The sequence below is a fragment of the Carettochelys insculpta genome, chromosome 4 (genome assembly GCF_033958435.1).
Source record: "Carettochelys insculpta isolate YL-2023 chromosome 4, ASM3395843v1, whole genome shotgun sequence".
NCBI lineage: Eukaryota > Metazoa > Chordata > Testudines > Carettochelyidae > Carettochelys > Carettochelys insculpta.
In genome coordinates, this window is record NC_134140.1 from 28,363,951 (window position 1) to 28,380,676 (window position 16,726).

The 16,726-nt window shown below is 38.3% G+C and overlaps 1 protein-coding gene across 2 annotated transcripts in view; it reads right to left on the minus strand.

Annotated features, from left to right (window-relative positions):
* The window catches only part of BOD1L1 (biorientation of chromosomes in cell division 1 like 1), a 51,369-nt gene that overhangs the window by 19,461 nt on the left and 15,182 nt on the right, over positions 1–16,726 (minus strand). For both annotated transcript variants that reach the window (XM_074992501.1, XM_074992500.1), the window contains exons 9-14: positions 16,471–16,546; positions 9,267–15,492; positions 7,029–7,096; positions 6,130–6,196; positions 2,871–2,914; positions 1,296–1,383 (exon numbers count right to left, since the gene is read on the minus strand). In XM_074992501.1, coding sequence (XP_074848602.1) covers positions 1,296–1,383; positions 2,871–2,914; positions 6,130–6,196; positions 7,029–7,096; positions 9,267–15,492; positions 16,471–16,546 — 6,569 coding nt within the window. The remainder of the gene's footprint in view (positions 1–1,295; positions 1,384–2,870; positions 2,915–6,129; positions 6,197–7,028; positions 7,097–9,266; positions 15,493–16,470; positions 16,547–16,726) is intronic.

Consider the following 16,726-nt stretch of genomic DNA (forward strand, 5'->3'; position numbering starts at 1 on the left):
ACAGGACCCTTCGTTGCTATCTAATCAGATAATTCAGTACAAGTTCAACTCCTGCTTAGGCACCCTTGGGACCTGAGTGGTCCCAGACTAGGGATTTTTCTGGATTGAGGAGGTCAATTATGTCCCCCCGCCGCTAGCATTCAAGCCCCTGCTCCTGGGCTCCCCTCCCCAGGCTCCCTGGTTGCCATTCACTGAGCTGCATCTTCCTGCACAGCCCCAGCTTCACCAGGCTGCAGCTTTCTGCAGTCATGGCTGGGGCTTCACCACACCACGGCTTCCCGTCCAGCCCTGGAGATGAGTCGCCATGAGCTATTACTCCCCAGGCCTGGGGCTTTCTGGCCAGCTCCAGCCACCGCTCCCTGTGCCATGGCTTCTTGCCCAGCCAGCCCTAAGCACTGCTCCCAGCATGAGGCAAGGGTCTCTTGCTGCACCTCCCTGGCTGCTGCTGGCCCCCCTTGCTGTCAGACCAGCTGTGGCTGCCATGGGTTCCTGCAACTGGTCTGACTGGTTCCTCCTCCCAGCTCCGGGACTCTCTGGTTCTAGAAAACCTGTGGTCCTAACAGACATGGATATTGCTAGACTAGAGAATGCCAGATTTGGGAGTTTCAACCTGCAATATCTCTGAAGAGAAAATGAGGATAGGACAGGTATAGGTGAGTCACTCTCATGCTGAACATTATAAAATAATAAACAAAACCAGTGTGTGTTAAGCTGAACTATCACTCCCAAGCAGCATCACACAATCACCCTTTGCAGGTATAGCCAAAAGCCAAAAATTAAATATAAAGTCATGGCTTAGTAATTCCATGTCAAAACAATTAGTAAGAGAAACACATTTAAAAAACATTTATCATGGAACTTCAAATTTTTTTTAGCTATGTGTGAATACTGCAGAGTTGCACGGAGAATGGAAATTCCATTGTGAAGAGATTTTCAAAAGTTTGAAATTGGAATTTCCTGTAAATTAAGAACAAATCTTCAAAATTTTGAAATTCTTCAAGAAAGAATGCCAGAAAAATAATTTTTGGTCAGTTGAAATTTTTATTTCAACTTTAATATAAAATTATGAGATGCAATACAAAATTTAAAAATGTGAAGAAAAAAAGTCTTTTCAAAAGGAAACATTTTGCTCCAGAAAGCTGAAACGCCCTTGCCATCCATTTTTTCTCTGAAAGGAAATATTGGCAAAGTTGATGTTTTTAATTTTTATGCAACTATATTTTCCAACCCAAAATGGTTCTGTCAGCATTTTTCTAACCAGCTCTGGTGTACAGTACACATAAAATTATATTTACCTGTTTCTTTATCTGTGGCCACTGAAGACTTACTTATCCTTTCTTTGCAGCTACACTCTTCAAGACTTTGTGTGTCAGAGTTTTCCACCTAAGCATAAAATACAATGGAAAAGTTAATTTTATACTTAATTTTATTCATGAAAGTTATGAAGGCTGAAAGATAAGTTGCTACTTTCAAAGTAAAATATGCACTAGAAGGAAAGAACTGGAATATGATTTGTTCTTAGAGTGCTAATACCAATACTATCACAGAACAGTAACATGACCAGTCTAGGTCTATTAATATTTCCAGAATTTCTACTTAACATATTTTTACTGCGAGTTTTTCTTTAAGCATCAAATATATTTTCTATGCTTTGAGAAGGATGTAATACAATGGACTACATACTAATCTACATTAATGGGACAGCACAGAGCTATGTGCAGATACTAAGTTTCTAAAACTAAGCTTTAGTAGGACCAGAAATGCAGTAAATTAGCATAATAATGTAGAACTATGGTTCTTTCCCTCTCTGATAATAGCTCAGACAGGAAAATGCTTATGCATTCTAAAAAATGTTTAAGATTTTATATTACAGATTATTTTTATATTTTAGTAAATTGCCTTGTCATCTGGGTTAACAGTTTTGTTATAAAGCACGTGCCTTAAATACCATGACATTTTACAGCTACAATATTTTCAACTAAAGCCTATTATATTTAACCTTCAAATCCATGTATAATCAAGACAGATAGTATCACAGAAAGCCCCGTCAAAGTTTCAATTATCCCTATTTTTACTCCCATTGAGGAAACTTAATGAAGCATCTCATAAGTCTGCTAGAACTGGTCTTGAAATGGTCATAGATTGTTGCAGAGTAGGTCACATGCTGGCATCCCTAGTGCTCTCCACATCTACCAGGTTGAGAACATGGGTTCAGAATTAAGAACCAAGCTCTGGATAGCGAAGACAAAAAGGCAAGAGCTGAGGTACTCTACGCATAATTATGCGGGAAATCCAAAAGTGGCAATTATGCATCAATTTGCACCGCTATATAACTTCATTATATCAGATCTTGTATCTATTAGACATGTTTCCCTTTAAATTGTGGTATGCAATGTTGCTGCAGCCATGCTGGTCCCACAATAATAGAGACATGATCAGGCCCACCAGCAGGGGTGTGTATGGCAGGGGGGAAGGAGGCAATTGCCATGGGACCCAAAAGGGAGCTGGAGCTTCAGCAGCAGCAGCCAGAGCTCCAGGGCACTTTAACGTATAGCGGACGCACTGCTCTGCCACTCTGCATGGCTCTGAAGCAGGGACAGTGCCACAGTCCTGGAGGTGCTGAGGGCTGACTGCCTCAGGCCCTGCTCCTTCCAGGAGCATAGAGCTAGGCTGCCCTCCTCCCACCTTGCCCTGGGACCCACTTCCATGTTGGCTGTTGGTCCCACTGGACAAGATGGAGGTTGAACTTCTCTTAAAGCTGGTCCAATAAAAGGTATTTCTCTCCTCCACCCTGTCTCCCTAATTTCCCTTCAGAGACAGCTCAGTGTAAATCCCAAACATAAAACAAAGTAACCATAACAAGATCTTACATCTATAGAGTCCTTCTTCAAAGCAGCATTCTTCTGTGGCAATTCTGTTACGATAAAACAGAATCCTGAATTTATGGAAATCAACAAGTTCAGAAGAAACTTTGTGTCACCTCATGATGTATCAAAAAGGTTTGAGTGTATGTGAAGTTAACATACCATCTAAGGTAACGTGTTTTTAATTTCTGAAGGACGGGGTAGTTTAATACTATCATGTTTTATGGCTACATATAATTTAGATAGTCATGGATGAAATCCTAGCCCTTTTGAAAACAATGAATGTAATGCTCTTTACTTCAATGTGACCAGGATTTCATATCATGCATTTAAACTCATGAAGTTGGATGCTTGTTCATGAGATAGTACATAACACATTCTGGAGCATTAGGCTCAGTAGGAGAATCTAAGCTGATGTATTTCCAATAGCAAGATACAAAAATGTCACTTTTGTAACCTTCTAAAGATGAAAAAGCATATTTTAGAACTCGGAGCACAATTCTAGAAGCCAAGAAGGCTTGAATTCTAATTCTGGATGCAATAAAGATCTTTCATGCACCTCAATAAGTTACTGACTCTCTCTGCTTCCTGACAGGGAATCACAGAAGATACTGGAGTTCTGAACGTTTTTGAAAGTCTGACCATTTTGTACAGATGTGTAAATGAGAGTTTAAAATTTGCTAGAAGTTGTTACCATTTGTAAGTGCAGAGCACTTTTGAAAATCTTGTCCCTGAAGTACCAACTTCACATAATCATATTAAAGGTTTGAAATAACTAAAGACATTCCAAGCAATTTAAGCCTTTTATCCCAGAGTTAGGATACAATATCCATCATAATTTAAATAATCTCTGGTGGCAATATTGTTAATCTGTTTAAAAGTATTCCACATATTCAACTTTTTACTGTTACATCCTTAGATTGCAAAATGGTGTTTTTCAATTTTTAAAAGCACTGTTAATTGAAAGTTAGATCTTAGCCACTCAAACAGCAATGATATGTTTACATTCCTTGGAATCTTGGACTACTAAACTACTGTGTCTGCTGTTCATATTCAGTGACAGAATACACATCTGTCTTTTAAACAACTTCCTTTTACGTATATTGAACTATACCAAACACTGCAAAGAGATTTTTAAAAAAAACTCTACCCAGAACAAAGCATTAAAATCTTGAATGTGTGTCATATCTAACATGATTTACATGACAAAGGGATTCTTTTGTGAACTATGTTATGTTATGAAATATTACTTTAGCCAGTTCAGTTCACACATTCTAAATTAACTACTGCATGTCTGGAAGACAGAGTAACAAAGTGCTTTGAAGGGCACGTTAAAAAGTAAGGCAATCCCAAAGAACAAATTAGCTTGGTATCCTGAGACCGGTATAAAAGAAAAAAAGGAAGGTAGGAAGGAAGGAAGGAAGAATGAAAAAGATCTGTCCCCTGAGGATCATACCCTGCAGCCAATACTCAAGGTTTAAAAATCTTTTGTGTAGATCCACATTTAAATAGTGCCCATCTCCTTACATGCATTTATGAAGCAAAAGCTTTTATATCTTTACAGCTGTCTGTGTGAATATGATTCCCTGAAGAATAATATCAAGTCAGCAGGAATTTGCAGATCCTGTAACTTGGAACCACATAAGTTAACAAAAAAATGTTGAGTACTGCACAAGCAGCAGTCACCAGTGTACACAATGACCTTGCTTTCTAAGTAGTAGACATGATTGTCTCTCTGAACTATTGGTCAAAACCTTCATTACTGTGACTGCACATTACTCCTATAATTTCTGTACTAACCAGTACTACATAATCAAAACTTCTGTCCACACTTGTGAAGTGTTCCATTTCTCTCGATCATTTATTAAAATATTTTATTTTCAAAAATAAACCAATGTTTAAGAATTTGGGATCAGCAGACAAACTTTTCTGGACAGTGCCAATATCATGGGAAGGATAATGATTCTGTGAAATAATAAAAATATATTGTACACAAAATGGGACCTTGATTCATAATTTCCTCCTAGCTTTGGTAATGAGCTCTAAGGAGGCAGACTTCTGTCCTTTGAGGAGTCTCAGACTTTGACAGGGATCCGCATATTGTGGTGGGTATGCCTCTGCAGAGGTTATGGCAGGACAGGAATCCTTACACCTGATAACTGTTTATAATTACGGTTACTTTTATTCTGTTACTAAGAAGGGGCTTTTTTTAAAAAGCGCTGGAAGAACACGAATAGAAGCAGAAAAAAGTCCAACTATACAAGTAGGTTAACTAAGGGCTTATCAAAGGCTCAGCCATGTCACTCAACAAAATGGAAGCAGGTATTAAAGTATGTCTCTACCTAGATATATTTAGAATTGACTTAAAACCCCCATATTCTATTTTAGGTGTAACTAACTACCCCTCCACCCCATCTCCTACCCCATCAAGGTTATCCTTCCCTACAGCACACAAGAACATAAAAATCACAGGGGTAGAAAAGATTTCCAGGGTCATCTAATCTAACTCCGTCACCTCACTAGAGTCCTATTCCTAACTACGGGGCCAGCTGACTTCAAAATCAACATGGGAAGGAGCAACTGCATACCCAGACACAACACTTTGCTTCAGGTCCCGTATGCATAGTCTCAGTTAAAACATTCAATCTGTGGAAGAATTAGTAGAGAATACTCAAACTTACAAAATATGAAAATGTACACTATGGTCATCAGAAAAATGAACAGTTACATGACAAAGGACAGAAATGACCACTTTTATCATCTAGATTGCCCAGCTGTAGAAGACAGGCCACAGAACTTTCCTTAATGAATTCCTGTTTGCAGTAGAATATGTATGTATTTTAAATTAAGATTGAATGGTTTTTTAAAAATTGGTAGAGATGGAGACTACACCGCAATCCTTAGAAAAACGTAAAAAATTAACTCCTTATTTCCAGTCTGATTACCTAGCTTAAACTTCCAACCATTGATCTTCAATCTAGCTAACAGATGTGTAAGGGTTCATTATCAAATTTCTGTTCCCAGTGCAGGTATCAGACTGTAACCAAATGCCCACTTTATTTTCTGTTAAATTAAACATAGTCCAATCACGATAAGGCACGTTTTCCAACCCTTTAATCATTCTTGTGGCTTTTCTTTAAACCCTCTCCTATTTGTCAATATCCTTCTTGATTTGTGTACCTGAGAACTGAACAAAGTATTTCAGTAGTGACTGTACCAGTGCCAAAACAAACAGAGGTACTAAACCACTACAAAATAAATCTACCTTTCAGGCACTCAGTATGGGGCTCTTCATGTGGTTCTTCTCTTGTTGGACTGTTAGACTTCTGCGGCTAAAAACGGAATACAAAGGAAATAAAATACCCAACATCTCTGGGAAAACAAAAGTCTTGCATTCAAAGTAACAGGTATCGCCTTAGATCCTTGGCAAAGCAATGTCAAGGGATCTTTGAATTACAAGATTTTAAAGAGCTTTTCAATCAAATATTGATACAGTATATTAGTTCAGCAGTATTAGATCACCCAAACGCACAGCACCATTAACTACTAAATCTGCAACAAAAACAAAAGATTTTCATAATACTGAGATCTCAAGAGAAAGCACATGAACATCAGACAGTTTTTAGGGATTATTCTCCTTACAGGTGAAGTTCTCTGTAGTACAAGACACTTCCAATCTAGATTTATTTACATCTATAAATTCTTCTAAATAGCTACAAGCAGAATATGTAGTTGTTGCAGCAGTAAAAGTATCTTCCTTTGATTAAATCATTTTTCTAGTATTCACTGGATTTTTCTTGAAACAAGAGGTTTGCAGCTCAGCACAAAAAAAGGGGAGCAGAGATACCTAAATATGGATATTTGTAACTGACATTTAAGCGAGTGTATTTTCAAAACTATTTATCATAAAAAATTCTCAATAGGATACCAACCCTTGAAACTGGGACATTATACAGCTATTTAAATGGGGACGTATGCCACTGGAACGGGCAACAAATTCTACTCTTGAATAATATGGAAGGCGCATGTATGCAACTCAAATTCAATTCTAATTGCACACACATCCTGTTTAAATAAAAACAAATGTACAATAAACCCTTCAACTTAAGATCGTGCACAACTACACAGAAGAGTATATCATAATTTTCAAAGTGCCAGAAATACCTCTTCAATATTCAAGTTTGTTTTTAGTTCCAGTTCTTCAGCCAAGCTTGGTAAAGTTTCTTTCTTGTCTGATAAAATGTAAGTAGATTAAAAATTATGTTATTAATTTGTATAGAACCACAATACAACAGATGTTCCTTAGGAATATCACATGAACTTGATGGACCTGATGTCGCTACCTTAGTGACAAAATGAATTATAAAAATAATCTGTGCTCCACAAAATACAGATCACCCTTCCATCCCCTTTTTTACGTTTTGATGAAGCTTAACTTTGATGTATGATTTTGAAATTATGAGAAATATTGACCATTTTATTCTGAATCCTGTTCGTAATATCAACTTACCCCATCAGGCAAAAATCAAAATAAACAAAAGTGTATGAGTCATTCAGGAGTTGTACCAAAGGACAAATAAAATAAATAAAAAAAATAAAATAAAATAAAATAAAGGTCTAAAGTTAAAAGTTTAAATCCATAATTAGGCGCTTAAATGCGATTATCTTTTTGCAATATGCTGAAGATTCTTCCTCCCATGTACACTTCAAATGGGAGCCAGAGGGTAATCCATGCCTCTGAGAATCAGATCAACTAAGATGTCTAAATATGGATTCTGGAGTCTTCAAGAACTCATTAATTAAAATCTTATTAAACAGGTCGGCATCATCTGAAGGCTGCTCGATGATCTGTGTGAAATGACTCAATGGCTGCAGTTCACAACTGACACTCTTGTGCCTGTTTCAGTGGAGAATATGAACATGAATACTGAATATGAAGACTGAACTACTCAATCACCAGAGGAAACAGGGCTGAGGAGATTTGAAGTGTAATAAGTGAAAGTTTGCATTGTCATGGTCCATACTTATCCTTACTGTATATATAGTAAATTTCAGGTTGATCAGGTTCGCCAATTACAGATATTAGAGTAAATTACAACACATTATAGTCTGTATATTTTTGTCAATATTTTCTGAAAGTAAAATTTGTCTTATAATGTTGAAAGCATTTCTTCTATCACTATTACAGTATATTTGAGAGCTTTCTTACTTTTATAGCCCAACTTCTAAGTCTGCAATGAAGTAATTGTGATGCTGGGAAATCAAATGCCAAATACAGTAAAACTCCGTTAATCCGGACTCTGATGGTCCAGAAATCCCCCAAGATACACGTACCTCAAAATTCATGTAAATCGGAGGGGTTGGGGAGGGCGGCCTTGGGCAGTGGGTTGAGGTCATGGGAGAGGGACTGAGGGGTGGAGTTGAGCCAGGGCATGTGGGGGCTGGAGCCGGGGCATGTGGGAGAGGTGAAGCTGGAGACACATGGGACTGAAGAAGATGCAGGAGCACGGAATGGTGAAGCTGGAGATGTGCGAGTGTGCAGAAGCTGCAGGAGTGCAGCATGGTAAAGCTGGAGAGGTGCGGGCGTGGTGAGCTGTGACAGGAGGTTTGAACTAGGACGTGGGGGTTATGGTGACGTGCAATAGTCTAGAAAATTCGGTAATCCGGCACCTGTCCAGTCCCGGATGTCCCGAATTAAAGCAATTTTACTGTATGTCGAAGTCCCCATATTTCAACTGACCACTGACAAACAACTAGAATCATCTGTATTTCACCCTTGTTAAGAGAAGTATGAACTATAAGACTGTGTTCAGATCTTATTGAATGCTTGTCAAGTGCTGCGTGCATTAATCTCTTTCATGATATCTATAATCCCATAATGAAAGGGAGTATTTGAGCAGTGGTATTGTGAGTTGTATTATCTATGACTGCCTAAGTCAGCAGATAGGTAAGAGACATTCCTTAATGTGAGAGGCTGATTTTCATCAGAAGGCATAATACTAGGCGTAGGCAATACGGGGACTGCAGGCCAGATGCAATTCTCCAGGACTAACCCCTGGTCAGCTGCCAAGGTACTTTATTTACTTGAGCATCCACAGGTGATGCCTGTGGCCTTATTTTGTGGTTTTTGGCCAATGGGAGCTGTGAGCAGCCATACCTGCAGATACTCAGGTAAATAAAGTATCTTGGCAACCTGACAAGAACTAACCCTGGCAAACTATACGGGCTGCTTATTTCCTAACCCTGTGTTATACCTTTCTCAAAAAACAAAGAAACACACCACCATCAGGACAATGCAACAGAAATTCCCCCTCCCATATGTAGAGTCAGGAATGACAAAAATATTAGGTACATGCAGGTTATAAATCAGAAGGCGTGGAGGAAGGGAAGAGAAAGCCTTACCTGAATGCAAGCTTGTATTTTGCTGAAAATAAATTCTGATTCCATGATCATCATCTACTTCAATGGTGTTCCCTTTGCCATCATTTTCAAATTGTTTAACCATATGTGACACACAGAAGTCACTCTTTTCTCCCAGTTTTGCTTCTACAGTTATTTCATCCCGATTGGTATTTACATTCAATTTGCTTCCATGTTCAGAAACTAGTAGAGGAGTTTGTGCCCTAGGAGGTGAAGTCCTTGTGTCAGAAAAATTTCTTTCTAATAAGCTACTGTTAACATTGTAGTCTGTGTTTTTAAAATCTTCATTCCTCTTTGCTTCTTCTGAAGGAATACAAGGTTCTGATGTAACTTCCACACATGGAATATACTCATCAGCTCTTTCACCACTTGCACCCATCTCTGTAGAAGGGCCAACAATGACTGCAGAGTCTGTATGAATCTCCATGCAGAAGGCTTCATCTACAGTCATGAAGTTCACTGTAGCCTCAGCTGGTTTTGAAACTTCAGTGTCTGCTGTGACCTTAACTACTAATGATTCTCCCCTCACAGTGTTGTCATGAATCTCCTTTTCTCCCATATCTATCCTTTCATCTCCTTCCTTATGCCCCACAGGCAAAGTATTACCATTTTTTTCTGGACTTGTAGATGACAGGATGCATTCTATTTCCTTGGGACTATTGAAGATGACACCATTTTCTTCTTTTACTTCTGTGTTTGCAGCAACAAGCTGACTTTCTTCTATGACTGTGAAGGTGAAAAGACTGTCAGAGTCTTCCATGGTACTGAGAGCGATCACAGTACTTTCCTCTTTACCTTCTATACTTGAAGCGGTGTGTTGCTGTTCATTGGTGCTGGCAACTCTGAGCAATGGAGCTCCATGTTCTACTGAATTTCTAACTAAAATCATAGAACTACCATTTTCCCCCTGTGTGTTTACAGCAGCTGGCTCACACTGCTCATCTCTCACTGCACTGCCCTCAACAACCTTATGTTCTTCTGCTGCATTTGGGGAGCTCCTAGAATCCTCATCATCATTTTCTGTTTCTGCAGCAGTGAGTTGACTTTCATCTTGTGTGGCTGCACTGATCAGGACTATTTCACATTCTTCTGTCTGGGTTCCGGTGATCATGGCAGCCTCCTGTTTTCCTTCTGTTCTGGAAACAGAGAGAGGATCCTCATCTTGTGTGGCTGTACTGGGTGTAGGTGCCTCAATATACTGCATACTTGTAGAGATCATGGCAGTTTCACTTTTTGCTTCCGTGTCTGCAGCAACTAGCTGAATCCTATCCTCTGGAGCTTCACTGGACATGAGAATCACTTGTTCCTCCATTATACTGGTGGAAATCATAGCACACTCATCTTTTTCTTCATTGCTGCTTGCAGCTGGATGATTTCCATCATCTACGGCACTGGGCATGGCAACCTCATATATCTCCATGTCTATACAAAACACAGTATTCTCATTCGCTTCTTCTGTTCTCGTAGCAGTGAACTGACTATCATATTCTATAGCTGCACTGGGCATGGGAGACTCAAATTCTTCCATAACACTTGTGGAAATTACAGTACACTCATCTTTTGATTGTTTACTGCTAGCTGCGTATGTAGTGTCTTTGCTTTCTGTGGCTGTACTAGACATGGGAGCCTCAAATTCTTCATTATCTATTAAGGCCACAGTGCTTTCATTTTCACCTGTTTTTGCAACACTAAAGGAATCTTCTTTAACTTCTGTGGCTGAACACGGTATGGGAGCATCCTCTTCTTCTACTGTACTTGTAGAGATCACGTCACCCTTACCTTTTTCTTCTCTTTCAGTAGAAGCAGGCGGACTCTCTACTTCCTTTGTGACTGCACTGGTTATGGGACCATCACATTCTCTGCCACGACTTTCACCGGCATTACTGTCATTCTCTTCTTCAACTGCAGCAACAGCAAACTGACCCTTATCTTTATCAGTCACTGCACTGGTCATTGGACCCTCATACTCTTCAATATTTATAGATATCATACCATACTCATCCTTTTCTGTACTTGGGACCAGAGCATCTTCATTTACTATGCTTGCGCTGGTCACACTACTCTCAACGACCCCTTCTGTCCTTTTGCAGAGTATACTACTATTAGCTTCTTTTGCTGCACCAGTATTGCTGTCAACCCCATCTTTATTAATACTTGTGGCAGCCATTCCTGATTCTGCTTCTACTTCTTCTGCAACTATGCAGATAATGGAACTTTCACCTTCTTCTGCACCTATACAAACGAGTGCACTCTCACCTTCTATTCCTGTACACGTAGAAGCATGCTCTATTTCTTCATTTCCTCTTCCAGTACTGGTCACAATACCCTCACCTTCTTCATCCTCTTCTTTTGCACCTGTGCTAGTCACAAAGCCTTCATCATCACAAGATCCTATGCTGATCATAGTGATAGTATCATCTTCTTTTGCTCCGGTACTGTCCATTGCGCATTCACATTTTTCTTCATTTAAGCCAACTGCAAAACCTTCATTGCTATCTTCTAGTCCTGTGCAGACTGGTGCAATCTCAGCATCATCTTCTGTTATTATGCCAGTGCTACTCACTGCACTTTCACCATTCACAGTATCTTCACCTTTGTTGGCATTTGTTCCAGTCATGAGATTGTTGTTCATGACCATTTCGACACATGCACCAGTCACAGCACTGTCTTCTTGCGCATCTGCACCGATCACTGAGCCAGTTATGAAGTCATGACCTCTTTCTTCTGCACCTGTACAAGTTACAGCTCCCTCACTTTCTTTTAATTGTCCACCACCCGTTTTATTATTCTGGAATTCACCTGAATTGATGCAGCCCATGGATCCTTCACCTGTTTCTGTGCCTGCACTAGTCACAGCACCATCACTTTCAATTTCACCTATACAGGTAACAGTATTTTCAAATCTGCCTGTATGTCTACAACTTAAAGTCTTGCATTTTTCTTCCGAGCCTGCACTAGTAACAGCATCATCTTTTTCTTCTGTCCCAGCACTGTTCACACTGTCTTCAGTTTCTACTCTGTCTGCATTTACTGAATCTTTACCATTTTCTTCCATATAAATCACTATGCATTCACCACTTTCTCCTTCCTTTGTACTAGTCAGGAAACTTTCAGTTTCTGAAAATCCTCCAGTGACACCACCACCACTTTCTTCAGCTGCTGCAACAGTACATTCACCATCTGCTTCTGTGCTGAAACTGACACCTTCATTACTTTTTGCCCATATACTTGCTGTGAACCCTTCATCTGCTTCTATGCTTGTGCAGATTAAAGTACCCTCACTTTCTTCTTCTGAGCAAGTAGTTGTGGCATCACTTTCTTTTTCAGAATGCACTGCAGCACCTTCACCTTTCCCTTCTCCTGTACCAGGCGCCATTACAGTACTCTCAATCATTTTTTCTGTGGTAGTTCCTATTGCAGTGGCCTCTGTTGTTTCCAGACTGTTGTGCATGTGATCAACACATCCTGCACTGGTGCCCACTGAATTGCTTTCATTTTTATCTTCAGTGTCAGTTATCACATCATCACCTGCTCCTCTATGGACTATAAAAGAGTCTTTAATTATTTCTTTGGAAACTCTTATAATATTCACAGGAACTTGCTCCAAAGAAGAGTCTACTGTGGCACCCATATTGCATCCTTCACTCTTTTTGAAAACATCCACCATTGTATCTTTTTCTTTCTCAGCAACACTGCCTATATTTAAGTTATCACTTTCTTTTTCCCACTGGTTCATTACAACAGATTTTTTCATGCTTATATCAGTATGATCTGCAGCTTGGTCAGTTATCAAGCTTTTGCCTTCTGTTTCACCAGTCTCACTATACTCATTTCTTTTTTGCACACTGTCTAACATAGTCACTTGATCATAATCTTCTTGCATACTTACATCACCCACATTCTGTCCTATTGCCTGTACACCAATTAGATGAGTCTTACTATCTTTTTCTTCAGTGTCTACATTGATGACCTCACCTTCTTTCATAACACAACCTACCCTGGGACTACTCTGTTCCATGTACGCAGTTTGTATTGTGTTATTGTCTAAAATAAAGGAATCTTTATTTAAAGAAATCTTATCTGCAGTATGAAAATCCTCTTCAGCTACACTAGGCAAAGAATCTGTGAAGTCTGAGAAATATGTATCCATGGACTTTTGATGGGAAGCATTTTGTTGGGATGAATTAATTGTCAAAGAAACACTTTCTTCAATAGGACTGATTATATTGTTTAAATTTTTTGGTTTTCCAGCATCTTCTGAAGCCTGCTTCGTAATAGGAGCATTAAGTAAAATGCTACCTTTTGTTTCATACACAATGTTCATTTGATATGCCCCCTGTTTAATGTGTCCTTGCTCTTCAGAAGTTTCTTTGAACACAGTAGTGAGGTCATCAATTCCTTTAATAGGATTTTTTTCAGGTTCAATGGTTTGTTCAGAATTTTTATCAACTGGAGTTGGAAACTCTGATACAGCTGCTTCGAAATCCACCAACCTGTTTTTTAATTCAGTTTTTGAACTATGTAAGTTCATATTTTCTTTTGCAGTATTTTCAGATTCCACTTCTAGTAGTAAATTACTATGGCCTTTTTCTTCCGTTTTAGATGCTTCATGTACCTTTGCACATGTTTGTTCTGAATCAACTTCCATTGTTTGTTCTGAATCAACTTCCATTAGCCGTTCTCCTTGTTCAGAATGTAATGTGTCATCATGAGTCCCGATTTGTCTTTTTGTGGCTGGAATATAGCTGGTTACAGATGTATCAGTTGCTAATTTTTCCTCTTCCATTGTCATTTCAGGAACTGACCAGTCTCCTCTACTTTCACATGATAATTTCTTACTTGACTTTTTATCCATAGTTGCAATCCCTTGCACCTTTTCATGGCTACCATCCACTTCTTTAACATCTTTGTCCTCAGATTTGTTACTTTCATCCTTCTTCTTCATTTCCTTATTGCTATGCTTTAAGTTTCTGTTTTTCTGACTTTCTGTTGAAAGCTTTCTTTCTACTTTGGAACAACCTGAATCTTTATCACTTTTATGTTTCTCTTTTACAGATTTTTCTCCTATTTGTAACTTAACTCTGTGGCTAAAGTCTTTTTGTGAACTATGCATTGAGTGCATCTCACTTTCCAACTCAAAATCAACAATGCTGTCTTCAAAAACTTTATCTTCATGTTTAGATTTGCGTTGTTTCTCTGTGTCATTCTCTTCCATATTCTTATCTTTGTCTGGTTTCTGACCAGTCTCATGATGTTTTGTAAAACCTTCTTGTAATTCTGTTTCAGTTGGTTTGGATTGCTTACTGTGACTCTTAGATTTAGACTTTAACAAACACTTGTCTTCTAAGAAGCTCTTTGATCTTCGTCTATCTTTGTGAATACTATCTTCTTGCCTTAAATTACTATCTGAATTAGCTGATTCTATTTCATGTTTATCTTCTGAACAACTTTCACTTCTTCTTTGTGATGAAGAAACAAGTTGCTTTGGATTACCTTGAGAATCCTTCTGAGGTCTAGAATCACTTGATGACCTTTTGGACTTGCATTCTGCTCTGGACTTTTCTGTTGAAATGTGTCTGTCTTTTTTATTTTCTTTTCGTAATGTTTCTTCAGCAACATTTTTACCATCTTTGTTAGTTATTGATATTTTCCTTTCGCTTCTGTGTTTACTTTTTCTTTCACATTTATCATCTGATAGAACTTTTGTTTGCTTTTGTGTACTATCCTCTCCTTTCAAGTTTCTCTCAAAAGAAGGGAGGTCAATATCATCACTTGCTTTATGTGCACTCTCCCCTTTATTCTTATGTTTTACTATCAATTTATCTTCTGAAAGAGTTCTCTCTTTTTCATTTTTATCTTTATATGATTTCAGGTCTTTCTTGGGAACATTTTTCGAATTCTGTATCTCTGTATCATCTTTTTTAACATGTTTTTCATTTTTAAATGCATATTTCAGCTTCTGCAGTTCATCAGTACTAGTTTCTGCTCTGTCCAGTTGCTTTTTGGCCTCTCTTGTTTCAGTATCCTGCTGCGTTCCTTCTATTTGAAGAGAGGTAGATGTTTTTCTTTTATGTTCTCTTTCCACTTTAGGATCATTTTTGGTTTCCTCAGTTGAATGTACTGATTCTGAAACTCTTCTAACAGGCTTAATTGCTTCACTCTTCCCATGATTATGCTTCAACTCCTTAGAAGAGATTTTTTCACAGGTCTAGAAAAAGATTGGTACATTTAATACACTGAGGAATCCCTTTATCATCTTAATTTAGGTCTCTGAAATAGTTACAATCCTATTTCTTTTAAAACACAAAATTAATGTCTTCCTTCTAATTGGTACAACTATGAAAAAATTAGCATTAGGAGGCTTCCCTGAATTAATTCACATTTGAACTAGAGCTTACCTCTAAAATAAATTCTTAACAATTTTAAAATTTTCTAGTGATGAAGAATCTTACAACCTTTGGTAAATTATTTCCAAAGGTTAATCACTCTCAACATAAAAATATTGCACCTTATTTTCAGACTGATTTTGTCAAGCTGCAGTTTCTAGCCATTAAATCTTGGTTTATCTATCTGCCAGAAGAGCCATTGATTATCAAATTTCTGTATGGGGGGGACGTTCAACTCAGTGGTTTGAGCATTGGCCTGATAAATCCAGGGTTGTGAGCTCAATCCTTAATGAGGCCATTTAGGGATCAGGGCCAAACAGATGTCAGGGATGGTGATTAGTCCTGCCATGAAGGCAGGGGACTGGACTAGATGACCTCTAAGCTCCCTTCCAGCTCTATGAAATATGTATCCCTCTCTACCTATATGTTCCCAATGCACCAACTGATCAAAATCACCTCTTTGATAAGTGAAACTTCTTGAATCTCTCATAAGACGACACATTTACCATATCTTTTATAATTCTTATAGCTCTTCTTTGAACTCTCTCCAATTTTTCAAATAAGTCTGAATGCCACAGCTGGTCACAATAGTCCGTGAATGTTAAATCTCCCTAACTCCTCCTACTTAGTGCAACACAAGAAATTATGGGGAAAAAATCATAAAGCCTGATTGTCTCTCTCTATTAAATTTCTGTATTACTAGATCACTTTTCCTATTAAAACAACATGAGACATTTGATAATTTCTGTGAAAATTATTTGAGAAAATTTAAAGTTTACTAATTGCTTTATGACACAAACCTCATTAGTCTTTTGATTTTCTTTGAAATCTTCTTCAGTGTTCTCATTTTTCTTCTTCCAGTTATCTTCAACATGCCTAAAATAGATAATCAAAGCATAAAAAAGTCACAACAATTTAGTCTAACTCATCAACTCACAGACTCTCTGTTAATGACCTGAAAGTCTGCATTTTACTGAAGAGGAATTTTCACAACAGTTTGGAAAGAGAGGCTGCTGAATTCTCTTTTATATTCAAATTCAGTACATTAACACGTGG